At 43.1% G+C, this 24,005-nt stretch overlaps 1 protein-coding gene across 21 annotated transcripts in view; it reads right to left on the bottom strand.

The window, feature by feature from the left end:
• The window catches only part of GRIP1 (glutamate receptor interacting protein 1), a 754,369-nt gene that overhangs the window by 7,430 nt on the left and 722,934 nt on the right, over positions 1 to 24,005 (bottom strand). For 6 of the 21 annotated variants that reach the window (XM_086400127.1, XM_086400118.1, XM_086400119.1 and 3 more), the window contains 2 exons: positions 23,316 to 23,430; positions 18,503 to 18,736 (listed from right to left, as the gene is read on the bottom strand). In XM_086400127.1, the coding sequence (XP_086256253.1) occupies positions 18,503 to 18,736; positions 23,316 to 23,430 (349 nt within the window). Of the gene's footprint in view, positions 1 to 14,607; positions 14,869 to 18,502; positions 18,737 to 23,157; positions 23,203 to 23,315; positions 23,431 to 24,005 lie in introns of those variants that run through there. The other 15 variants (XM_086400137.1, XM_086400140.1, XM_086400141.1 and 12 more) reach the window with 5 other exon arrangements.

Here is a 24,005-nt window from a genome sequence, read left to right as displayed (position 1 = left end):
AGTACCCAAGGCAATCTACCAATTTAATACGATTCTTATCAAATTACCAATGGCATTTTTCACAGAACTAGAAGAAAAAAATTTTAATTTGTACGGAAACACAAAAGACCAAAAATAGTTAAAACAAGCTTGGGAGGAAAACATAGGCAAAACACTCTCTAACATAAATCACAGCAGGATCCTCTATGACCCACCTTCCAGAGTAATGGAAATAAAAGCAAAAATAAACAAATGGGACCTAATAAAACTTAAAAGCTTTTGCACAACGAAGGAAACTATAAGCAAGGTGAAAAGACAGCCTTCAAAATGGGAGAAAATAATAGCAAATGAAGCAACTGACAAAGAATTAATCTCAAAAATATACAAGCAGCTCATGCAGCTCAATTCCAGAAAAATAAATGACCCAATCAAAAAATGGGTCAAAGAACTAAACAGACATTTCTCCAAAGAAGACATACAGATGGCTAGCAAACACATGAAAAGATGCTCAACATCACTCATTATCAGAGAAATGCAAATCAAAACCACAATGAGGTACCATCTCATGCCAGTCAGAATGGCTGCGATCCAAAAGTCTACAAACCATAAATGCTAGAGAGGGTGCAGAGAAAAAGGAACCCTCTTACACTGTTGGTGGGAATGCAAACTAGTACAGCCACTATGGAGAACAGTGTGGAGATTCCTTAAAAAACTGAAAACTAGAACTGCCATATGACCCAGCAATCCCACTGCTGGGCATACACACCGAGGAAACCAGAATTGAAAGAGACACGTGTACCCCAATGTTCATCGCAGCGCTGTTTACAATAGCCAGGACAGGGAAGCAACCTAGATGTCCATCAGCAGACGAATGGATAAGAAAGCTGTGGTACATATACACAATGGAGTATTACTCAGCCATTAAAAAGAATACATTTGAATCAGTTCTAATGAGGTGGATGAAACTGGAGCCTATTATACAGAGTGAAGTAAGTCAGAAAAACACCAGTACAATATCAGATCAGATCAGATCAGATCAGTTGCTCAGTCATGTCTGACTCTTTGCGACCCCATGAATCACAGCATGCCAGGCCTCCCTGTCCATCACCAAATCCCGGAGTTCACTGAGACTCACGTCCATCCAGTCAGTGATGCCATCCAGCCATCTCATCCTCTGTCGTCCCCTTCTCCTCTTGCCCCCAATCCCTCCCAGCATCAGAGTCTTTTCCAATGAGTCAACTCTTTGCATGAGGTGGCCAAAGTACTGGAGTTTCAGCTTTAGCATCATTCCTTCCAAAGAAATCCCAGGGCTGATCTCCTTCAGAATGGACTAGTTGGATCTCCTTGCAGTCCAAGGGACTCTCAAGAGTCTTCTCCAACACCACAGTTCAAAAGCATCAATTCTTCGGTGCTCAGCCTTCTTCACAGTCCAATTCTCACATCCATACATGACCAAAGGAAAAACCATAGCCTTGACTAGATGGAACTTTGTTGGCAAAGTAATGTCTCTGCTTTTGAATATGCTATCTAGGTTGGTCATAACTTTCCTTCCAAGGAGTAAGCATCTTTTAATTTCATGGCTGCAGTCACCATCTGCAGTGATTTTGGAGCTCAGAAAAATAGAGTCTGACACTGTTTCCACTGTTTCCCCATCTATTTCCCATGAAGTGATGGGACCGGATGCCATGATCTTCGTTTTCTGAATGTTGAGCTTTAAGAAGTCTTAGAAGACCTAGAAGGACTCCTTTAAGGAACACCCTCCCCTGGGGCCCGGCTTGAGTAGCTCCCTCACTCCCTTCCTTGGGTCTGGTTTCGCAATTCCAGCTGTTCACCCTTCTCAGCTCTGGGCCTCAGCCTGTTTCCCCTGCATTAAGGTCAGTGCCACCAGCTAAAGTTTTCCCCAACCCCCAGGCCTCCTTCTGACCACCCACAAGAGATACTCTGAGGGTCACACGTTCATCAAATGTGTACTGAGTCTTTCCATGTTCTGAGCACGGTTCCAAGTGCTGAGAAACAGCAGTGAGAGGTGGGCAGAGAGAGAAGAGGTTGCCTTCCAGAGGGAAACACATTCATGTGTCATGTCCACTGAGACCCACTGTGCTGGACACCAGCCAGTGTGCTCAGCAAGTCACACTCATTTAACAATGTGGCTTTTTTTAGTAAGGTTTGCTGCACACCCTCTGCAACAACCAATGCACATATCAAGCAATGATTGGGGTTTGCTTTTTAACTCTTGATTATTTTAAAATGCCCTGGAAGAGGAAATGGCAACCCACCGCAGGATTCTCGTCTGAAAAAATTTCATGAACAGAACAGTCAGGTGGGCTACAGTCTATGGGATTGCAAAGAATTTGGCACGCCTGAGCGATTGAGCACATTTTAAAATGTATATTTCTTTTAACACACATCATACCCGAAATACATTCTTGCAAAGAAGTAAAACAATTTAGAGCTATATAGGGCAAAATGTGAAGATTAATACTCTCCAAGCAGGAGAGTATACCCAGTTATTTCACTTCAGAAAGGTATGGAATGTTGAAGGAAATGCAAAGTGGTCATTTGTGGATTTTTATGTCACTGGGCAGAGAACTAAAATATCAAGCTGGCTGGGTCAAGTCTAATCACCAGGCAGCCTCGGTGGTTTCTGCCATGTTGGAGGTGAGGAAATTCAAGCTCGCCCACAGTCACAGAGGTACTGAATAGTGGGGGCATGTCTGTCTGACTCCAGCCACTCAACTATTATATTCTAATGCCACTCAAGTGCCTTATTTCATAGATTCTAAGATGTACTGGTTGTTTTTTTTTTTTTCCTTCATGTCTTCAGGTCTCTGAAATCAGGCCATGTTTTATAGGCAGGGGTATCTTAGGTCCTATGAAATAGGGTATACCAACATCTCACCCCACCTGCATATTTCCCACAATACACTAGAAGGAAAGGGGCCAGAATTTTGTTACATCTTTGCTTTATGAGAAAGAAAAACAGCCCTGTCTTGCCAGTTAAAGGGTAGTTGGTCCTGAACAGATGCATCGCCATCTCTCAGAATGGTGTGAAAATGCAAAGTCTTGAACCCCACTCTGAACTGCTGTCTGCCAAGTTCTGAGCACACTGAAATTTGCTCTCCATGGTACTTCACACACCAGAGGGGCTAGTACATGTTCTGAAAAGGAAATGAGGGGACTAATACCACTTCATTTAAAATTGTGTTTCTTACCCATCTTGCAGGATTGTTAGGGTCAAGTCAGATATCATCACTGGACGGTAAACTCATGATGGGTGTGCTTTATTGCTATGTCTTTTTTTCACTGCTATATCCTCAGCCCTTCAAATAGTACCCAGCACATTGTAGGTTCACCTGGACCTTACGATGTGCTAGATGGGTAAGAAACACAATTTTAACTGAAGTAGTGTATGTGAAGTTTTAAGACCTGATATTAGTGGAAGGATCACTTTTGTGGCACTCACTTATACAATCAGAAAATCCTACCTGACTATAAAGAGGTGCGTGTATTAGCAAAGTCCAGTCCCCACATTTGACACGTACCTTAATGATGCACGCGTGCTCAGTTGCCAAGTCGTGTCCTGACTCTTGTGACCCCAAGGACTGTAGTCCATGAGGCTTCTCTGTGTGTGCCATTACCCAGGCAAGAATACAGGAGTGGGTCAGATGATCCATGGGGAGAGAATGATCCATGAATGAGAGAACATCCCCTCACCCAAAGCCAAAGTCATCAGGAGGGGAGGATATGTTTTTGTTGGTAACCTGGGCTCAGATAAAGGCCTGAGGGGAGATATGGGAGATGTTCACCCTGCAAGTTCCTTGAGGGGGCCAAGGATCCTTGTTTTGTTTACTGATATATCCCAAACTCCTTAAATGGTACCTGCTACATTGTAGAGCTAGTATTTTGTTGAATAGATGAAGTGACTGGTTCTGACATACCATGTGGTTGAGTTTGGAAACTAGTCAGAACTGGCCATGATGTGCTGTGTGTGTGAATGGAGAGGGATTTAATTCTGAGGGTCAGGTCGCGCCCTGCCTCCATGGCCCCAGGGCCATGCTGGAAATGAGCAAGGCACAAAGCTGCAGGGTGGCTGGGACTGGGCAGGACAAAGCTCCACAGTGACATCATGTGGTCATGAGAGGGAGAGCACCTATGACATTGGAGCCAGGTCTGTCTGCCGTCCCTTTGAGATGAGGAAGCCCCAGTTTTGCACAGGGAGTAGGGTGGGATGTGTGTGCTAAATCGCTTCACTCATGTCTGACTCTTTGCACCCTCATGGACCGTAGCCCACCAGGCTCCTCTGACCACGGGATTCTCCAGGCAAGAATACTGGAGTGGGTTGCCATGCCCTCCTCCAGTGGATCTTCCCCATTCAGGGATTGAACCTGCGTCTCTTATGTCTCCTGCATTGGTAGGCGGGTTCTTTACTATGAGCACCATCTGGGAAGCTCCAGGGTGGAATGTAGGGTTCTCCAACTTGAGATGCAGGACTTCTTGCTAATAAGGCTGTGGGACTTGTGTGAGTAGATTAAAAAGCAAACTGGATGCTACTTTTTCTACCAAGTTTGTGGAGTAGATCATACAGTTTGTACAAGAAAGGCAAAATGAATGCCAGTTCTTTCCTTTCATTTTTAAAATAGGGAATTAGTGGACTAAATATTTCCAGTGGTGTCCCAAGGAGGTTTTTTTCCAGTGGGGAGGGGAATGACCTTTTAAAAGTACATTATCAGTATGAATCTATGCTATGCTATGCTATGCTAAGTCACTTCAGTCGTGTCTGACTCTGTGTGACCCCATAGACGGTAGCCTACCAGGCTCCCCTGTCCCTGGGATTCTCCAGGCTAGAACACTGGAGTGGGTTGCCATTTCCTTCTCCAATGCATGAAAGTGAAAAGTGAAAGTCAAGTCGATCAGTTGTGTCCGACTCTTAGCGACCCCATGGATTGCAGCCTACCAGGCTCCTCCGTCCATGGGATTTTCCAGGCAAGAGTACTGGAGTGGGGTGCCATTGCCTTCTCCGATATGAATCTATGGGTCCTTTTATATATAATGTGTTACAATCAACAGCAACATTCTTTTGCAAGCTCAAGTTTCCTCATTTTTGGCCAAGTGGAGTCCTTCATGTTGATGTCGTGTTGATATCATTATATGACCCACTTGCTCTGATAACTTCTCTGCTTTTTGGCACAAGATATCACAGACTAATAGAAGCAACAGTTAGAACACCAGGCATGGAACAACAGGCTGGTTCCAAATTGAGAAAAGAGTACGTCAAGGCTGTATATTGTCACCCTGCTTATTTAACTTATATGCAGAGTACCTCATGCGAAACGCTGGCTGGATGAAGCACAAGCTGGTATCGATTGCCACGAGAAATATCAACAACCTCAGATATGCAGATGACACCACCCTTATGGCAGAAAGCAAACAAGAACTAAAGAGTCGCTTGATGAAGGTGAAAGAGAATGAAAAAGCTGGCTTAAAACTCAACATTCAAAAAACGAAGATCATGGCATCCAATCCCATCACTTCATGACAAATAGATGGAGAAACAATGGAAACAGTGACAGACTTTATTTTGGGGGGCTCCAAAATCACTGCAGATGGTGACTGCAGCCATGAAATTTAAAGACGCTCCTTGGAAGAAAAGCTATGACAAACCTAGACAGATATTTAAAAGCAGAGACATTATTTTGTTGACAAAGGTTTGTATAGTCAAATCTATGGTTTTTTTCTGAGTAATCATGTATGGATGTGAGAGTTGGACCATAAAGAAAGCTGAGTGTCAAAGAATTGATGCTTTTGAACTGTGGTGTTGGAGAAGACTCTTGAAGAGTCCCTTGGACTGCAAGGAGGTCAAACCAGTCAATCCTAAAAGAAATAAGTCCTGAATATTCATTGGAAGGACTGATGCTGAAGCTGAAACTCCACTACTTTGGCCACGTTTTGTGAAGAACTGACTCACTGGAAAAGACCCTGATGCTGGGAAAGATTGAGACCATGAGGAGAAGGGGACGACAGAGGATGAGATGGTTGGATGGCATCGCTGACTCAGTGGACATGAGGTCCATTGAGTTTGAGCAAACTCAAACAATGGAGTTTGAGCAAGCTCCGGGAGTTGGTGATGGACAGGGAAGCCTGGCGTGCTGCAGTCTATGGGGTCACAAAGAGTCGGCCACGACCGCGACTGAACTGAACTGATCATAGACTCGAGCTTCCTGGTGGCTCAGCAATAGACAATCCACCTACAATGCAGGAGATGGGGGTTCAATCCCTTTGTAGGGAAGATCCCCTGGAGGAGGGCATGGCAACCCACTCCAATATTCCTTCCTGGAGAATCCCATGGACAGAAGAGCCTGGTAGGCTACAGTCCATGGGATCGCCCAGAGTCCGACACGACTGAAGCCACTGAGCACACAGGCACCTCATGGACTCACCATGGATACTTCCTGCCTCGACTGGAGGAAACACTCAGGTTTATTTCTAGGCCCTTTCGTCCTCATGTTCTTTCATTGAAGGTAGGAAGGGGAGGAATCGGGGGAGATGGGTGCAAAGGAGGAGGGGGCGGAGGTGACAAACAGCTAACATGCTTGGTGACAGTCTGTTACTCTTGGGACTCTGTTTACTAGTGTATGAAATGTCTCTACCCCAGGTCCCAGCTTTTGCACCCCTCTTTGGCTCTGTCTCTGGGATTTCTCGCCCTTCTTCTCCCTTTCCACTTTTGTTCCGAGTCATGTTCTCTCCCCGGACAAGCAGCACACCTACGGGGGATGGTGGCACATCTTAGTTATCTCTGTTGCATTAGTAATTAAGCATAGGCTTGGACAGCAGTCCTGTGGGCCCTCTGGCTGGTTGCTATGTGGGCTGGCATTTTCTCCGCAAGCCTCGCCACACTCTTCAGTCATATCTGAATATGAATCACAAAGCCTATGTTTGCAGTGGACATTAGGAAGCCCACTTCTGTCTTAGCTCTGAGACATGTTTCTCAACACAGTGAACTGGAATCCCTGCAAGGGGGAACATTTGTTGCAGACCTAGAATAATAGTAAAGTTCTTCATTGCTCAACTGGCCTGTGAATCTCAGGTGTTTGCTCCACAGTTATTGAACCCAGAAGGGGTAAAAGGGTAAGTGTCACGAAACACTGCCAACACCAGGCAGTGGGGATACACTAACCACAACGGTAGAGATGGATGCCGACTAGTGCCAGGTTAGCAGATTAGCTCATTAACTGTAAAGCCACAGTTTCTGGCTAAGAGGCTTGGCTCTCCGGAACCTTAGACTTGATGTATCTCTATGGCAAACTCCTCAGGATGAGAGACTAATATATGGTTTAAATCTGAAAGTAATCTGTTTCTCTAGAAAGATTTCCTAAGGTTAGAGGAGACTGAATTTTAATAGCCAGTTCTATGATTCTCTTAGAAGTAGCAAAACAACAAAATGAAGCTTTAAAATGATACAGAGGTAAGACTCCAGGAATCAATAATTTCACACAAATAGGACACACTGCTGGCTGGTCTCAAAATCAGCTGCAATAAATTGTGCCATGTGGCTGCTGCTCTCCTGCTTAGCTGCAGACGGGTAGTGCTTACCTCTGATGTATTTCCTGTCCAAAAATAATTCTAAGAATTCCAAGGTTTGAGTTGCATTTCCCGCCCCCCACAGATAAACCCCTTAACCAGGCACTTTCCGGTATATGATTGCTTTGATCTCCCAGCAACTCTGTGTGGCAGAAGCATGCCTTTCCCACTAACGAGGACACTGACCTTTGAACTTGACGAATGGACTTGTCCAGGTGGAATACAGTAAGCCTGAGGATTTCAGTATTAGAGTATCTGACCTCATCTGCTGTGTTCCTTCCACTGAATCATGATTTTTTTTTTTTCCTTACTCTCCTAGCTGGTCAGGCAGTTTTTATCCATTTCCAACGGCCCAACAAACTAAAGATGAATAGTTTATCACATCTGCTGTATTTCTTTTCATCAGAGCTCTTCTGTGTTTTCCCCCAGCATCTGTGCAAACTGCTCCCAGCTGCTCCAGCTCTTTCCGCTCCAGCTCTTCGTGCTCCACCCTCACCCAAGAAAATCAAGATTTTTCTTGTAAGGTCTCTATTCTGTGCCAGGCTACCTTGGGGGAATCTGGATTATGAACACAAAGCTAGATTTTTCTGTTCCAAAAGGGCCAACTAGCCTCTTGAAACAACACTCTGGGTAAGGATACAGTTCTACAAAACTCACTGTAATTGTAACCACTTGTTAACACATGCTGCAACTGCCTCTATCCCTCCTGAGAACAGAAGCCTTAAAAGGAGGTGCAGGACTTCACCATAATTCAAGTTGAGCTTTCATTGGTATTTCTAAGCAAGTTCATCCACAAGTCTGAATAATGTCCTTGAGGCAAAGAAACGTAGTCCTTGTGTTTTCCGTTTTGAGTCCCGTGAAAAGCCTTAGCAGCAGAGCCAGGTCTCTGCACTTGGATTTTAAGGGCAAGTGTGTCTAGTGTCTTGACCATGTCATGGTGAGTGATAGCCACCCCAGAAGCAGTCCCTATGCCCTGGCAGCCAGCCTCCCTGTGGTCAGCCCTTTGCTTGATGGCCCTTAAGGACCAAACCAATACCTGCTTATCAGAGACGGTTCCAGTTTGCCCACAAACCACCGGGTACTTGAGTTTATTCTTCCAGACACCACTGGGGTAACCCTGTTCCTTTAAACTTGACAATTCAAGGCATGAATCGACTTTGAGGACAATCCTATACTACCAGTGGGGCTGGAAGAAAATAATAAAGTATGGATTTTCCAGCTGGTTACCATCAGCTCTGCGCCTGGGCCTTCCCACTTGCCCAGCCAGCACCAAGTCAGCCAAGCTTGACCAAAGACCGTTCCAGCCTGTCAACTCAGGATGGTCTGCTGGCCCTCCCCACACTCACCCCTGCTCTCTGGCTCCTAGGTGCACTCTGGCTTGGCTCCCCTCCAGCTCTCAACTCAAGTTCCCAGTTCCACCAGCAGCTCACCAACCTCCATAACCTACAGACCCATGTGGGCAAAATGTCGTTGTGTATGTTGAGGGTAGGGGGTTCCCCACACCACCAAACAACTCTGCAACATTAGATGGGTGTCCTACAGTTCAACTTAATTCTGAAATTATCCACATGGAGGCCATGTCAGATCCCACAGGTTAAGGGTTCCATCCTACAACATTACCCGACCCCTACCCCACCATTTCAGACAATGGTCTTCAGACCCAGGTCGTCACTCATACCTTTGCCCAACTGGCTGTATCTCAGAGGTTCCAGCAGCCTCCTTCTTGGGTTTGAGTAATTTATCAGAGTGGCTCACAAAACTTACCAGATCACCAGTTTATTATAAAATGATGTAATTCAGGAACACCAGATGGAAGAGATACTTTGGGGAAGGTTTTGTGGAAAGGTTGCGAAACCTCTATGTTCCCTTCAGGCTCTGATCGCAACCCTCCCCAACCCTGTCCCCGCATCCCATGTGGTTACCAACCTGGAAGCTCCTGGAGACCCATCCTTTTGGGGGCTTTACAGAAGCTTCACTACAGAGGAATGACTGTTTAAGCCACTGGCCATTGGTGATTGATTTCACCTGCAAACCCTCCCTGGAGGTCGGTGGTGGGACTGAAACCTCCAAACTTCTAATCACAGGGCTGGCTCCACTGGCAATCAACCCCCATCCTTAAGTGCATCTAAAAAGCAACTCATTCAGTTCAGCTCAGTCGCTCAGTCGTGTCCCACTGTTTGAGACCCCATGGACTGCAGCACACCAGGCTTCCCTTGTCTGTCACCAACTCCCAGAGTCTACTCAAACTTATGTCCATTGAGTTGGTAATGCCATCCAACCATCTCATCCTCTGTCATGCCCTTCTTCTCCTGCCTTCAATCTTTCCCAGCATCTGGGTCTTTTCCAATGAGTCAGCTCTTCGCATCAGGTGGCCAAAGTATTGGAGTTTCAGCTTCAGCATCAGTGCTTCCAGTGAATATTCAGGACTGATTTCCTTTAGGATGGACTGGTTGGATATCCTTGCAGTCCAAGGGACCCTCAAGAGTATTCTCCAACACCATGGTTCAAAAGCATCAATTCTTCAGCACTCAGCTTTCTTTATAGTCCAACTCTCAGCAGTGGCCACAGGACTGGAAAAGGTCAGTTTTCACTCCAATCCCAAAGAAAGTCAATGCCAAAGAATGCTCAAACTACTGCACAGTTGCACTCATCTCACACGCTAGTAAAGTAATGCTCAAAATTCTCCAAGCCAGGCTTCAGCAATATGTGAACCATGAACTTCCAGATGTTCAAGCTGGTTTTAGAAAAGGCAGAGGAACCAGAGATCAAATTGCCAACATCTGCTGGATCATAGAAAAAGCAAGAGAATTCCAGAAAAACATCTATTTCTGCTTTATTGACTATGCCAAAGCCTTTGACTGTGTGGATCACAATAAACTATGGAAAATTCTTCAAGAGATGGGAATGCCAGTTACCTGACCTGCCTCTTGAGAAACCTGTATGTAGGTCAGGAAGGAACGGTTAGAACTGGACATGGAACAACAGACTGGTTCCAAATAGGAAAAGGAGTACGTCAAGGCTGTGTATTGTCACCCTGCTTATTTAACTTATATGCTGAGTACATCATGAGAAACGCTGGGCTGGAAGAAGCACAGGCTGGAATCAAGATTGCCAGGAGAAATCTCAATAACCTCAGATATGCAGATGACACCACCCTTATGGCAGAAATTGAAGAAGAACTTAAGAGCCTCTTGATGAAGGTGAAATAGGAGAGTGAAAAAGTTGGCTTAAAACTCAACATTCAGAAAACAAAGATCATGGCATCCGGTCCCATCACTTCATGGGAAATAGATGGGGAAACAGTGACAGACTTTATTTTTTGGGGTTCCAAAATCACTGCAGATGGTGACTGCAGCCATGAAATTAGAAGACGCTTACTCCTTGGAAGGAAAATTATGACCAACCTAGACAGCATGTTAAAAAGCAGAGACATTACTTTGTTGGCAAAGACCCATCTAGTCAAGGCTATGGTTTTTCCAGTAGTCATGTATGGATGTGAGAGTTGGACTATAAAGAAAGCTGAGCGCCGAAGAATTGATGCTTTTGAACCGTGGTGTTGGGGAAGACTCTTGAGAGTCCCTTGGACTGCAAGGAGATCCAACCAGTCCATTCTAAAGGAGATCAGTCCTGGGTATACATTGGAAGGACTGATGTTGAAGCTGAAACTCCAATACTTTGGCCACCTCATGCGAAGAGCTGACTCATTTGAAAAGACCCTGATGCTGGGAAAGATTGAAGGCAGGAGGAGAAGGGGACGACAGAGGATGAGATGGCTGGATGGCATCACCGATTTGGTGGACATGAGTTTGGGTAAACTCTGGAAGTTGGTGATGGACAGGAAGGCCTGGTGTTCTGCGGTTCATGGGGTCGCAAAGAGTCGGACACTACTGAGCAACTGAACTGAACTGAACTCACATCCATACATGACTCCTGGAAAAACCATAGCTTCGAGTAGATGGACCTTTGTTGGCCAAGTTACAACCTACCAAACTTTCCCTGCACTGAGCACTAACAGTGCTGGTGTGATTTCCTCATTCCGAGGAAGGCTGTGGTTTGCCACTACAAAGGTCCTCGAAAAAGAACGAACTTTGTGCTTCATCTAAGGGGAAGAAAGAGAGCAGCTCTAGGCTAAACCACTATCGTGTGATCCTCACTGCAGCCCTGCCGGACCTCAATAGACATGCAGTGGAGCAGAAGGATGCTGGACGGAGAGCTCCAGCAGGCTTCTATCCAAGGACCTGGAGAGAAACACAGTGACCCTCAGGGAGTCTCCTCATTTGTAAGTGAACATTCCGTAGATAACAGAATACAATCTATTAATAAACGCATTTGATCACCACAGAGACAAGCAAAGCCATCGGAAGAGGAAGAATGATCCCCAGGCCAGGGCTAGACTTAAGGGAAGTTATTAGCATTTCGGAAGAGGGATGGTGGTGGGTCCTTGACAGAAATGAGGGATCAAAGACTGGGAAATCAGGCACACTGGAACACTGCCTAACAAGCCCGCCTAAGGGTCATCTGAGTCTAAGGTACCGCACCTCTGTTTAACTTAGCATTTCTATGGCTCAGAGCTCAGCCTCTGTAAAAGAGGACGGCAACTTGACGAGAAGAGATAGGATGCAAATAGAGCTCTGTCCCTTAGAGGAGATAAGCTCAAAGGCTTTGCTTGTATTTCACTGTAAGTCATTGAGCAGCTTTCATTTTAACTAGGAAATCTCATTCTGACATTCTTTTTCTCCCCCTCCTTGGACTGATACATATATATTATTTTCTTTATCTTCCCTTTGCACAAATGTTTTTATCCCACTGTTTTATCCTGAGCTAAAAAACTTTTTTTTTTTTTTCCACACGAGCCAATCATTTGTATATAATTTTGTTTTTTACATTTTTGAGAAATATGTCTTAGAATTACAGACAAGGGAAGCTGATGGAAAAAATCCATTTTAAGGGCTGTCAGGGCTGGATGTCATTGCTCACATAAAATGTACAACCTAAATTCCAACCCTTATTCTACAATTCCACATTGACTGTTAGCTGCCCCTGGTTTTTTTCAGGGAGAGAATATGCTTGTCACACTGACGTGATACACATCCATTTCTCTTTGTAAAGAGGGTGTTATTCCAGTGTACAACTCCATCTGTGGAGACTCTAAAACGGCTGCCTGAATCATCCTTAAGGCTAGGATTCTGAGGAGCTCTCATTTCCTGGGTTTCTGTCACTGCAGAGTTGAGATAAGACTGAAGGTGACTTCACCTGGGAAACGCTATTTGTGAACTCTCTCATGATAATGAGTGATCCAGTCTCTTTCTTGGTAAGTGAGCAAACTGAGGTTTAGAAAAGTGACGTGACTCATGACTGGCAGGTTGTGGCCAAACCTTGGCCTGACAGTTCATTTAATCTTGAGTACCAACTGCAAATATTTGGTGAAGAGTCACATTGAAAATAAGATATGTATTTCCATTTCATATTTCCTCCTAGGGTTCAGCCTGACTTGAGAATATTGGAAAAGACGTGGGCACTAAACACCCAAAATGACACTACTTCCAAGAAGTAAAACAACTTTATGATATAAAGAAGAACAAAAGTACACTCTCAAAACACTCCAATATATTGAAATTGCAAAGTGAACTTGGCTGAGAGAAAAGCTGATGGCAGCAAATGTAGCTATAAGAATAAAGGGGTTCCTTGTGAGTGACTCAAATGTTCAAGAGTCGAGCCATCCGCAGCTATAAATAGCAGAAGATTCTGGAAAATAATTTTTAAAAACTTTCTGTAAAAAACAAAACAGTTGCTTACAATAAAGGAATACAATCTTATTGAAAAACACAAATGACAGGACAAAAGGAAATGATTTTTTTTTAAATCCAAATGCTCTGAATGTGAATCTATAGAAAAAAGATTTTTGCCTTAAAATATGCAAAGAGAAGTGAAGCTAGAATTTATCTCAGAAATATATTAAGCAGACACTAAAGAATATTTAAGCTTCAGAAGGAAAAGAGGGGTTATCAATGAAATGCAGCTAAGACCACAAGCTCCTTATCTGCAAAGAGAAAAAAAATCTATGATAAGCTAAAATAGTGATACAAAGCAGAATTAATTTTAAAGATAAAATTTAGAAGCTCCAGGGGTAACAATGCAAACTCATTTCCTCTTTGCTCAGCCACTCAGCTGTTGCCTTCGATCTCCCTGACACAAAATAACCACCTCCTGCTAGCAAAACCTACAGGAGTGATTCCCAAGCTTCAGGTGCAAAAGATTCCACTAAGGGGTTGTTAAAATGTTGTTTTTTTGCCTCAACTCCCAGAAAATGCTGACCAGGTAAGTCTGGGTTGGGCTTAGGAACCCACATTTTAACAGGCACCCCATGTGATGATGGTAAATGTCATCAGAGGTTCACATGCCAAATTTTTCTCTAAGGCTATAGTCTCTAATATAAGTCTTGAAATCAGCTTAATATGACAGCATTTGAAAAGAAACAAAACAAGTCAATTTTTGGATTCATTTATTCAATACGTATTAGGGTGACCAAAAAGTTTGTTGAATTTTTACATCAGATCTTACAGAAAAACCCAAATGAACTTTTTGGCCAACCCAATATATAAGTGTGAGTGTATGTGTGTACTGAGTTGTGAGGTAAGATGTATTTTGGATAACGTCTTAGCCAAAAAAGTCTGAGAGACACCAGCATCACTTCCCTGTGACGCCCTCACTGTCCCTCCCCCCCAGTCTAAGTATCAAATCATCACTCCAGCTCCAACGTCCTCCTCCAACCACAGGGCCGAAAGGGGAAGTGAGGCTGTGTTCTGTGTTTATTCTCAAGTGTCAGGAAGGATAACTAGTCTTTGGGGTTCAGGAATGAAGGACAGAAGACTTGTTAGGAGATGGCAGACCCTTGGACACAGTAGATGGTGTGAAATTAAAAAAAAAAAATGTAGCCTCTCACCTGAGCTCAGCATTTTTGGAAGGTCTGAAGGAAGACACGGGATTGGCAAGGAGGACTGGGTGGAAAATGAGGGGCAGATGATAAAGAGTCTGTTGAAACTCAAGAAATTGGAAGATTAAGCCCACACTTTATTCTTTTTGTATGAGGATGATGCTAGTAACCCATCATCAGGAGATGGTGTGGCCTTTGTGTTCTCCTGTTCTCCCCAGGAATGGGGATGGATACTGGCCCATTCATTCCTATCCTCTTGATGCAGCTTCTAGTGACAGTAAGAGTTTGAAGGTACTGGCTTGGACAGACAGATCCACAACTTGTTCTCATGGAGACAGCTTTCACCAAGAGGCACACAGCCCCGAGAAAGATGGCAACTGGAAAATAACACCACGTGTTTTCAGAATGGGGTGCTATTGACCCTACCCAGCCTCTTTACTCTGGTCTCTGCACCCCCTTAGAAATTTCTCCACTAGGTCAGTGGAGAAAAGTCCACCCAAGGGGCTCAATGAGAATCAGCCTTCATTCCGCTCGGCAAGCCATGCATGCAGTCTGACTTTGGGTTATTTTCAACTTGAGGAAGGGATGTTTTTCTCTTTCTCTGGCCCCATCTCCATACCACCCCCCAAAGAGTACCTTTTCCTACTTCTATGAAGGTTTAGTCCAGGCTAATAGCACCCTGGGCTTCCCTGGTGGCTCAGAGGTAAAGAATCTGCCTGTCAATGTAGGAGATGCAGGTTCGATTCCTGGGTCGGGAAGATCCCCTGGAGAAGGAAATGGCAATGGACTCCAGTATTCTTGCCTGGGGAAATCCCATGGACAGAGGAGCCTGGCGGGCTACAGTCCAAGCACCCCAACGGGAAGATAATTCAATTCAATCAACAAGGCACTTGCTTTTTCATGGTGTCAGGTAATCTTCGTTCAAAGGGTGCCCACAATCAAGACACAAATACAATTAACCAGTCTCTGCTCTGAGTAAAGTGACTCTTCTAATCACCATTTCTCCTTTTAAGTGTTTCGAAACTGGAGTGTGGGTTTAGCAGCAAACGTTGAATGGACTATCAGGGTCACTGAATTCACACACACAAAGGTGCCTGAGATGGGAGCATCCACCATTCCCACAATTCCATACCGTCAGGCTGCAGGCTCCTCTGCCACATTTTCACGTCACAAGCTCATTTTGGGTGTCGTATAATGCCCAGGACACCATCTAGTTCTGAGCACCTTATTTTGTTTGGCACCAATTTGGAAGAAGAGTGAAGCCACATGGGAAATGCGCTTAGTGCCACTATAGAGGGAAATGAGTAAAGTGAAGGAGAAAAGAAGCAGCCCGTTTGCTAGGTCAAGCGGGTCTAGCATAGTCTGTGATCTGCGGTCTCTCCGTTCACACACTGCCACACAAATGTTCCAACCAGCCCAGCCACTGCCACTCACGGTGCTAAGTGCATGATGCCTTTAAAGAGAGATCTATTTTCAGCACACTTTTAAAAACATCAGCTATAACAACTTGCATAGCCAATTTACCGTCATGATCTTTGCTGACTGCTTTCAGTATAGGAGGGATGGGGAGACAAGCCTTTTGCATTGCTGGGCTGCCAAGGAATCTTCCTTTGAAGAGACTGCTTCACTCCAGAAGGAAAAACAACTCTCTTCTACACTTGCTATTTCTCTATCCTGTTGTTTAATCACTCAGCCATGTCTGACTCTTTTGCAGCCCCATAGACTGTAGCCTGCCAGGGCCCTTTATTCATTGGGATTCTCCAGGCAAGAATTCTAGACTGGATTGTCATTTCCTCCTCCAGGGGATCTTCCTGACCCAGGGATTGAATCTTCTTCATTGGCAGGAGGGTTCTTTACCACTGAGCCACCTAGGAAGCCCTTCCCTATCCTGTAGATGGGGAAAAATAAATGCTAAGACATGCTATTGTGTGAGGGGCTAAAAAAGAGCAAAAATACAACACATAGCAGGCATTCATTGTTACCCTTTCCCTTTGGTGTTGAAGGAAGGTGAGTTACCCAGAACACTTGTTTTTCTGGGCAGCAGACTTTTAGAGAAGACGGGAAGGCAGTGTTCCTAAATAACTGAGAGAATCAGGAGGGGCCAGCCCTCCTCACGGTGCAGAATTAGCAGTGACTATGCAGCGTCTGCAATTTAATCACCAAGGGAGTCCTTACAGCCTCCTAATGGTGTTTGTCAATTAGCCAATTAGGATATGTGACAGGTGGTGAAGCCTGATGTTTACCAGACAGACACATCAATTCAGGGTAACTGGATAAACTAACTTGTGGCAATAGGCTAAAGCTGGGTCCCCACCCTAAAATATCAGAAATGTCTTGACTTTTCTGTAAAGTCTGTAATGTCTCTTAATATGCTGGCATATTTGCACTCTCTCAGTACACTGCAATCTTCGACATCCTTCTGTATATGTTTCTTTCTGTGCTTTGGAATGCTTTCCCATCTTCCACCTTCCTGCAGAGTCAACACCTACATCTAGGAAGCATTTCCCATTCCTCTGTAGTGGGTTAGTGTCAGTCACTCAGTTGTGTCTGACTCTGCGACCCCAAGGACTGTAACCCATACGGTTCCCCTGTCTGTGGAATTCTCCAGGCAAGACTACTGGAGTGGGCTGCCATTTTCTTCTTCAGGGGATCTTCCCAACCCAGGAATCGAATCTGGGTCTCTTGCACTGCAGGCAGATTCTGTACTGTTTGAGCCACCAGAGAAGCCCTTAGTGGGTTAGGGTGCCCCCATCTCCAAAGACAGTCTAGTCTTGTGTCTGTCATTGTGCTAATCCCATTATCTTCCCACTGTTTCCTGGACTGTCTTCCCAGTAGACAATGTGCTCCTTGGAGATTTACAATACATTCTTTAAGTAAATAAATGCACAATCTATGTACTGAATGAATGAATCAATGAGTAATGAAAGAATGAACGCAGGATTGGAACAGGAATTCAGAATCCAACCTCCCACACAATCCTTTCTTTCACCATATCCTTTGTCAGCAGCAAAATAGCTACTTTTAATAGGTGGGTAAGGAGATGAGTCGGTGGTGGACAGGGAGGCCTGGCATGCTGCAATTCATGGGGTTGCAAAGAGTTGGACACGACTGAGCGCCTAAACTGAACTGAGGGAGACTAAAGTCTTTAGAGGAAAAGGAGAGTAGTTGGCCTGTTACCCCTTCTTAACCTGACACTTATTTGCTCTTCTGGGTAAGACAAATAACTTATCTCTAGTTAACAGATTACTAACTACAGATCTTCTCTGTAAGAAGAATGGAGTGAGACAGTTACTAACTATACCTCCTTATGTATTAACTGCAACAAAAAGCAAGTTCTACAAAAGAAAACCAGAGAAACCTCCCTTCCATTGATTTCGTTGGCCCTGGGCTCCACAGGTACTGTCACCTACCCCTGCCTTGTTTAAACTCTGCCAGCAACTTGAACTCAGCTTTGTTTGCAACTGTGAGTTTTCATCCATGAAGCAAAGTGAGGCAACCGCCTTAGCAGAGATGAAACATAGCCAGGCCTTATCTTGTCCTGACCAAGGACATCTAAATTATGTCTCAAGAGAAGTTTACACTCCGTGAATAACATAACCATCTACTGAGAAATCTGTAATTGATGATTAATCCTTCCAACATCAGTGTAGCTAGGAGTATACAGCATTTAGAAAATGTTTTCCCCTTCCAATCAAGTTGAAATAACAGATCAATTCATCGAAGCTCCACTTGACACTAGAACCTCAAGCTTCTGCAGGAAGATTTTGGCCATAAATACATCTGTGATCAATTCACTACTTGAAAGCCAATGTTCTCTGTTTTATGAGATCACCTCTCAAAGATCATGTTTTGAGAACCATCGGTCTCTGATGATCTGCCCTTAAGCTCTGGCTTTTTTCCTCGGCTGAGCCCACAGTGGAGTGTCATGATCATGCTCAAATCAGGGCACTCATGCTGAGCAAAATGGCTATGAAACATGACCCCCAAGGGAAGAGAAGAGAGTTTCCTGACCTTGTGCAGCTCCACAGGAGTTGGGGACATGATCTCCTTTATTTCCTGCTTCATTTTTCTCAGGGTGACAGATTTTCTGCCCACATCTGAGGGCAGAGTGTTGCTGCGAGTGGTCTGGCTATAGTGTGGCCGGGAGCTGCTCCGTTCCTGGAAGCTGGCCTGTCGCCCCAGCTGACTGCGAGATGAAGGGGCCTCGTGATTCAAACTCATCGTGCTCCCCGACATGATTGTTGCCTGCGGCAGTGACAATTTTCAGAAACAATTAAGCCATCGAGTAAGAGGAAGGTTTGGCTGCTCAACATGAAGCACATTTCTCCTTCTGCTCAGTCAAAATACAGTCTCTTCAGGGCATAGCCAAAGGCTGGAGAATGGAGGTACTGACTGCACCATGAAAGTCTGGGAAAATGCTTCGCAAGTGACATTTATAATGCACATAACAAATCCAATTTAAGTACTTAAGCCATTGAGTTTATTTAAGCAAATACCACCCCTGGCAGTTTGGAGGCACACTGAAGAGCTCTAACATCTGCTTACTGCAAACTACATTTTTAAGCGGAAACTTTCCACTGAATAGGGCTCTAAAGATGGGACTTATCAGGCAACCTTCAATGTATCTTACAGAAATGAACTAAGAACTTCTTACTGGAGATCAGGCAGCCCCTATTGGCAATGGCACCTCCAGCCCCACCCATAGGTAACAACAAGCTGAAATGAGGCTACTGATACAAAAGTGAGGGCTCCTACTCAATGTTGCCTGCCTAGCTTTGGTGTACTGTCTTCTCTTTGGCTACATGGCCACCCCAAGAAGTCAGTAGATGAGTTAGGTCTCCACATTACTTGGTGTAGGTCATTGTTTCTTAGAAACGACCCATGTGTAAGATCCTCAAAGAGATGTGCTACTGGAATCAACCCTTTGCTCAAAAGCAAAGGGACTTGAATTTTACCAGTGAATTGAAAAGTGTTCAGTTTCAAATATATTGTCCTGTATAATACACAACAAATGGCAAGATTAGCTCTCAAAAATGACTGAGTCTCAGAAGTGGAACAAAAAAAAAGCATTTGAAACCAATATCATGTTGGGAATGTTCATTTCTCATGGTTGGATGCTAAAATTCTGCAAATATGCCTGTAGCCAGCTCTGTATTCTTCCATATAACAGTTACATAATGGTATACCAGCATCAGCGAATCTGCCCGAAAAAAATTCCGCATGCCATATGACTGGCTACAACATGATCTAGTGGTTTATATTGATACTGATGCTAAAGGTAACAGAAGTGTAATGTGAGTCCTTTGAATGTATGCACACATTTAACAACTTTATGAGTTAAGTGCTGTTATTCCTCCTAATTTATAGGAGAGGAATCTAAGGCACAAAGAGACTGACCTACCCAAGGTCCCATAGGTAGTAAATGAGCCAAGCACACCATCTAAAATTACTGCTCAGGAGGGAACACTGCAAAGTGAGTACAGTTTTATTTGTTACCTCACTAGGATTTTATAATTCCAAGCTTCACCTGGTGTTCAGCTATATACGTGCCACTAACAAGATTTCTAAATGACAGCCAAGTATTGGCACACAGGTATGTAGAAAAGAAACAAAATAAGTGAACTTACCAATATCTTGACTACATCAGTTATCTTAATGATAATTTTGAAAAAAAGAAGTTAGAGTGTTAGTATGTGCTAAGTACCATATATGTGTGTGTATATGTAGAATACCATTAAATACTTACAATAACTCTATATGATAAAGTATTATACTTATTATACCTCCTCATTTCACTTAGGAAGGGGATGCCTGGATCAATGAAGCAACTTGCCCAAGAGTCTGGGATTGCAACCCTAGCAATGTCTCCAAAACCTTTATTCTTGCCTACTAGGCTATATTGATTCTCAGTCGAGTATGAAGTTGAAACATTTAAAATTGGCTTTTTTAGTAAATTAAAAAAACCTTATTATTTATCCAGTGTGAATTATCCATATCATGGTTTATTTCAGATAAATTTCCTTTAATTGAAACCTTTTTATTACTAGCTTGTTGGTAACATGGGACACCCTTTTATTTTATGGTACTTAACTCACATATATCATTCCTTGTTTAATGTGCTGTTCCTGAAACCATTAGACGATTATTTTCTTGCTGTGGTGAGCATCCACCTATTGTTTTTACCTACTTAGACTAGTTATTTGCTTTGTTAACATTTATTTTTCATACTCATTTTTCATTAGACTGGCAGGAAGCACATTGGAAATCAAATGATCACTACAGCGGGAGACAACTGTTCTACTTTGATAAGCCTTAGCCATAACAGAAGTTATAATCTGATCTAGAAATGGTTCTGATGGAAGCAATGACATAGTATCAAAAGGTCTTCAGATCACATTTTCAAAGGATGAATTGATGGCTTTGTTTAAAGTGAATATCAACTGAATTAGTGACATCCCTGCAGGAATATTAAAATTAAAACACAAATATAAAACTAAAAAGAAAGTAATTATTTAAAGTTTCTTAAGACTTGTTTTTGCTTCACGAGTATGTACCACCGATTTTCATTTTGCACAATTTGTAATTTATACATTTTCAAAATCATCAGTGAGATAACCGATGTGCATACAGCTTAGAAGGAGTATGTCCAAAAGTTCCCTATTTGACATTTAGTTAAACATTCTTCTTATGTTATACTAAGGAAAAAATAGTTAAGACAGTATTCATTACTCAAAGAAGTAGCAAAAAAATAATTTCTATTGAGCATTCATTAAGTGCCATGTTCTGTGTTGTGTCATATAAGCATTAGTCATTATAATCCCTGTATTTTAAAGAAGAAATAACTGATAAAAGAGATTAAGTAACTTGTCTAAAATCTTAGTTTGAATTTCTCTCTCTTGTTAAAACTGTACGTTTTTCAGCCCTAAAGCTGAACCTAAATTATTGCTAGCAATGGGGAAAATGACTAGTATAATTTTCATTTTCATTTCAATTGTAATCATTTTTTATCTTAGCTAATCTTCTACATTTGTTACATTTATAGTGTGCTTTAACTTTTAATGCTAGATATAAATTTCATATGCAGGAACCTAGCTCCAATAATATTTTTGGCATAGTAGCACTTGAAATCAAGGGATCAGAGTTCATTCAAACTAATAAGTGAATATTCCTTGTGCTAAAAGTGTGAATAAGACTCTAATTTATGGATTTGTCAATCATTCTTTCTAGTTGAAAATTTTATTTCTTTTTGACTATTAAATTCAACCCATTCTTTTTTTTTCCTGGATATATAATTTCAAGGGCCACACCTGCCTGAAGTGATGTTAGAAAAAATCTATTGGCTGTTGCAACATAAATTCTATACTGAAGGATGTTGTTTTCATCAGGTAACTCAATTTCTGGGTGAAAACACAACCTGACTGTATTACTTTTTACATCATCTTCACTTTGTTAATACCTAATGTAGAAGAAGCTATGAGAAGAAAAATGGGTTCTTCAAATGAGATTTCAAAATGAAAAATGCAAAAGGCATATAAGCCAAAACATGCTTTTAAAAGCCGTACTATGTTAAAAAAAATGTGAACTGAGATCTTTATTCAATTTGGTACAATGCTGATCATTCTCCATACAGGAAGTGGTAAAAGTTTAAATAAGCTACCTGATACTTAAGCATTCTATATTTTTTGAAAGTTGCATGAAAACGAATCAGTTGCTAACATCTTAATTTATTTACATTTTGTAGGAGTATCCATCTCCAGGTCCTTTAACTGTGCTCTGAAGTTGAAATTCATGCCAGGTAATACCATGATGTTTACAAATTCAAACTAATATTTTTCTTTATAATTCTCTTTGCAGATTCACAAACATTGGAGTCACATAAAATATCCACACATGCAACTGAGAAGCAAAATAATATAAAGATGAGTCATCATTTTAGAACTGCAAGAGTTCCGCCCAGTTAGGCCATTCACATTCCTTATGGTGACTTGGGGACCTCATACGACATCAAAATAAAAACGAGACTTTTGCCACTGTCTTTTTTACAGCTCAGAAAATTTAAAAGAACATAAAAGGAAACAGTCCAGGACTTCCCAGACCAAAGTGTGAACACTGTCAGCAAATTTACGGCTTTGATTAAAGAACTCCCCAGGAGTTCTGCTATTATACTCCATCTCTCTGCAAGTCCTTGAATTCACACTAAGTTAGCACAGAAGCAGGATTTGCAATTAACAGCAATGTACTCTGTAATATTTTGGCTGCTGATCAAACAGACTGGCCTTTTTTCTACCAGCCGCATTGTCATCTACTTTAAGGGCAAAATGAAGTAAAATCAAATTTCCTCTTATGTTCCTCTTCACGATCAAATTAACGTCTCTACCAGGTACAAATGAAAACATGCCAAAGAAACCTTTCTAAAGCAAATCAGAGAATGAGAGACGCCACTGCTGAGACTGAGCTCGCCTGAGCGATCCGGTGGCAAACAGGGGCAGTCAGGGTTAGCAAGGAGCGATGGCAGAGAAGCCACAGGTCAGTAAGCTCAGGGTGGGGGCAGAAAGGGGAAAGAAATACTTTTAACTGCATTGGATAAAATCAAATCACTGTCCGAAAGGCAAGGGGGCAGGGAAGGCAGCTTCACAAGCAAAAATATAAACAGAAAGGGTAGCTACCAAGAGATTCATGTTTCTCAAAGACACACGCCTGTCAGCTTTCTCCTGTGGAAAGGGGTTAAAGCTTTTAAATGAACTGGTGTGACCAATGCCAACTCAAAAGGACCAAAAAAAATGAATGTAGAAACAATGAGAGTAAGTGGCAGGACCGAGGCTACCTCGAGTTCTCTCAGAATCCCGGACTGTCCACAGGTTTCCAGATCCTCCAGCGCTTGGGACCAGAAGTTCTCCTCTTGCTCGGCCTCGGTACTGTCGGGAGCCCCTGTGAAACTGCTGTCCAAAAGCACAGTCTTGGTTAAGACCTTGCCAGATATATATGTATATATCCATTTATATACATGTGTGTGTGTGTGTTCAGTCACTCAGTCATATCCAACTCTTTGCAATCCTATGGACTGTAGCCCTCCTTGTCCATGGGATTCTCCAGCCAAGAATACTGGAGTGGGTTGCCATTTTCTTTTCTAGGGGATCTTCCCAACCACAGGAATTGAACCTGAATCTCCTGCGGGCAGATTCTTTGCACCATTTGGGAAGCCCAAATACATACGTGTGTGTGTGTGTGTGTTTGTGTGTGCGCACATGTGTGTCATGCTGTGCTAAACTGCTTCAGTTGTGTCCAATTCTTTGTGACCCTATGGGCTGTAGACTGCCAGGATCCTCTGTCCATGGGATTCTCTAGGCACAAATACCAGAGTGGGTGGCCATGCCCTCCCCCAGGCGATCTTCCTGACCCAGGGATTGAACCCTCATCTCTTATGTCTTCTGCATTGGCAGGTGGGTTCTTTACCACTAGCACCACCTGGGAAGCCTATATATATACACATGTATTTGGATCCAGAATCTCCCTC

This window comes from Bos grunniens, chromosome 5 (genome assembly GCF_055505025.1).
Source record: "Bos grunniens cultivar Pamir isolate PY7600 chromosome 5, Bosgru_T2T1.0, whole genome shotgun sequence".
Taxonomy (NCBI): domain Eukaryota; kingdom Metazoa; phylum Chordata; class Mammalia; order Artiodactyla; family Bovidae; genus Bos; species Bos grunniens.
The sequence above is the reverse complement of the archived record's forward strand: the minus strand, read 5'-3'. Positions and strand labels throughout refer to the sequence as shown.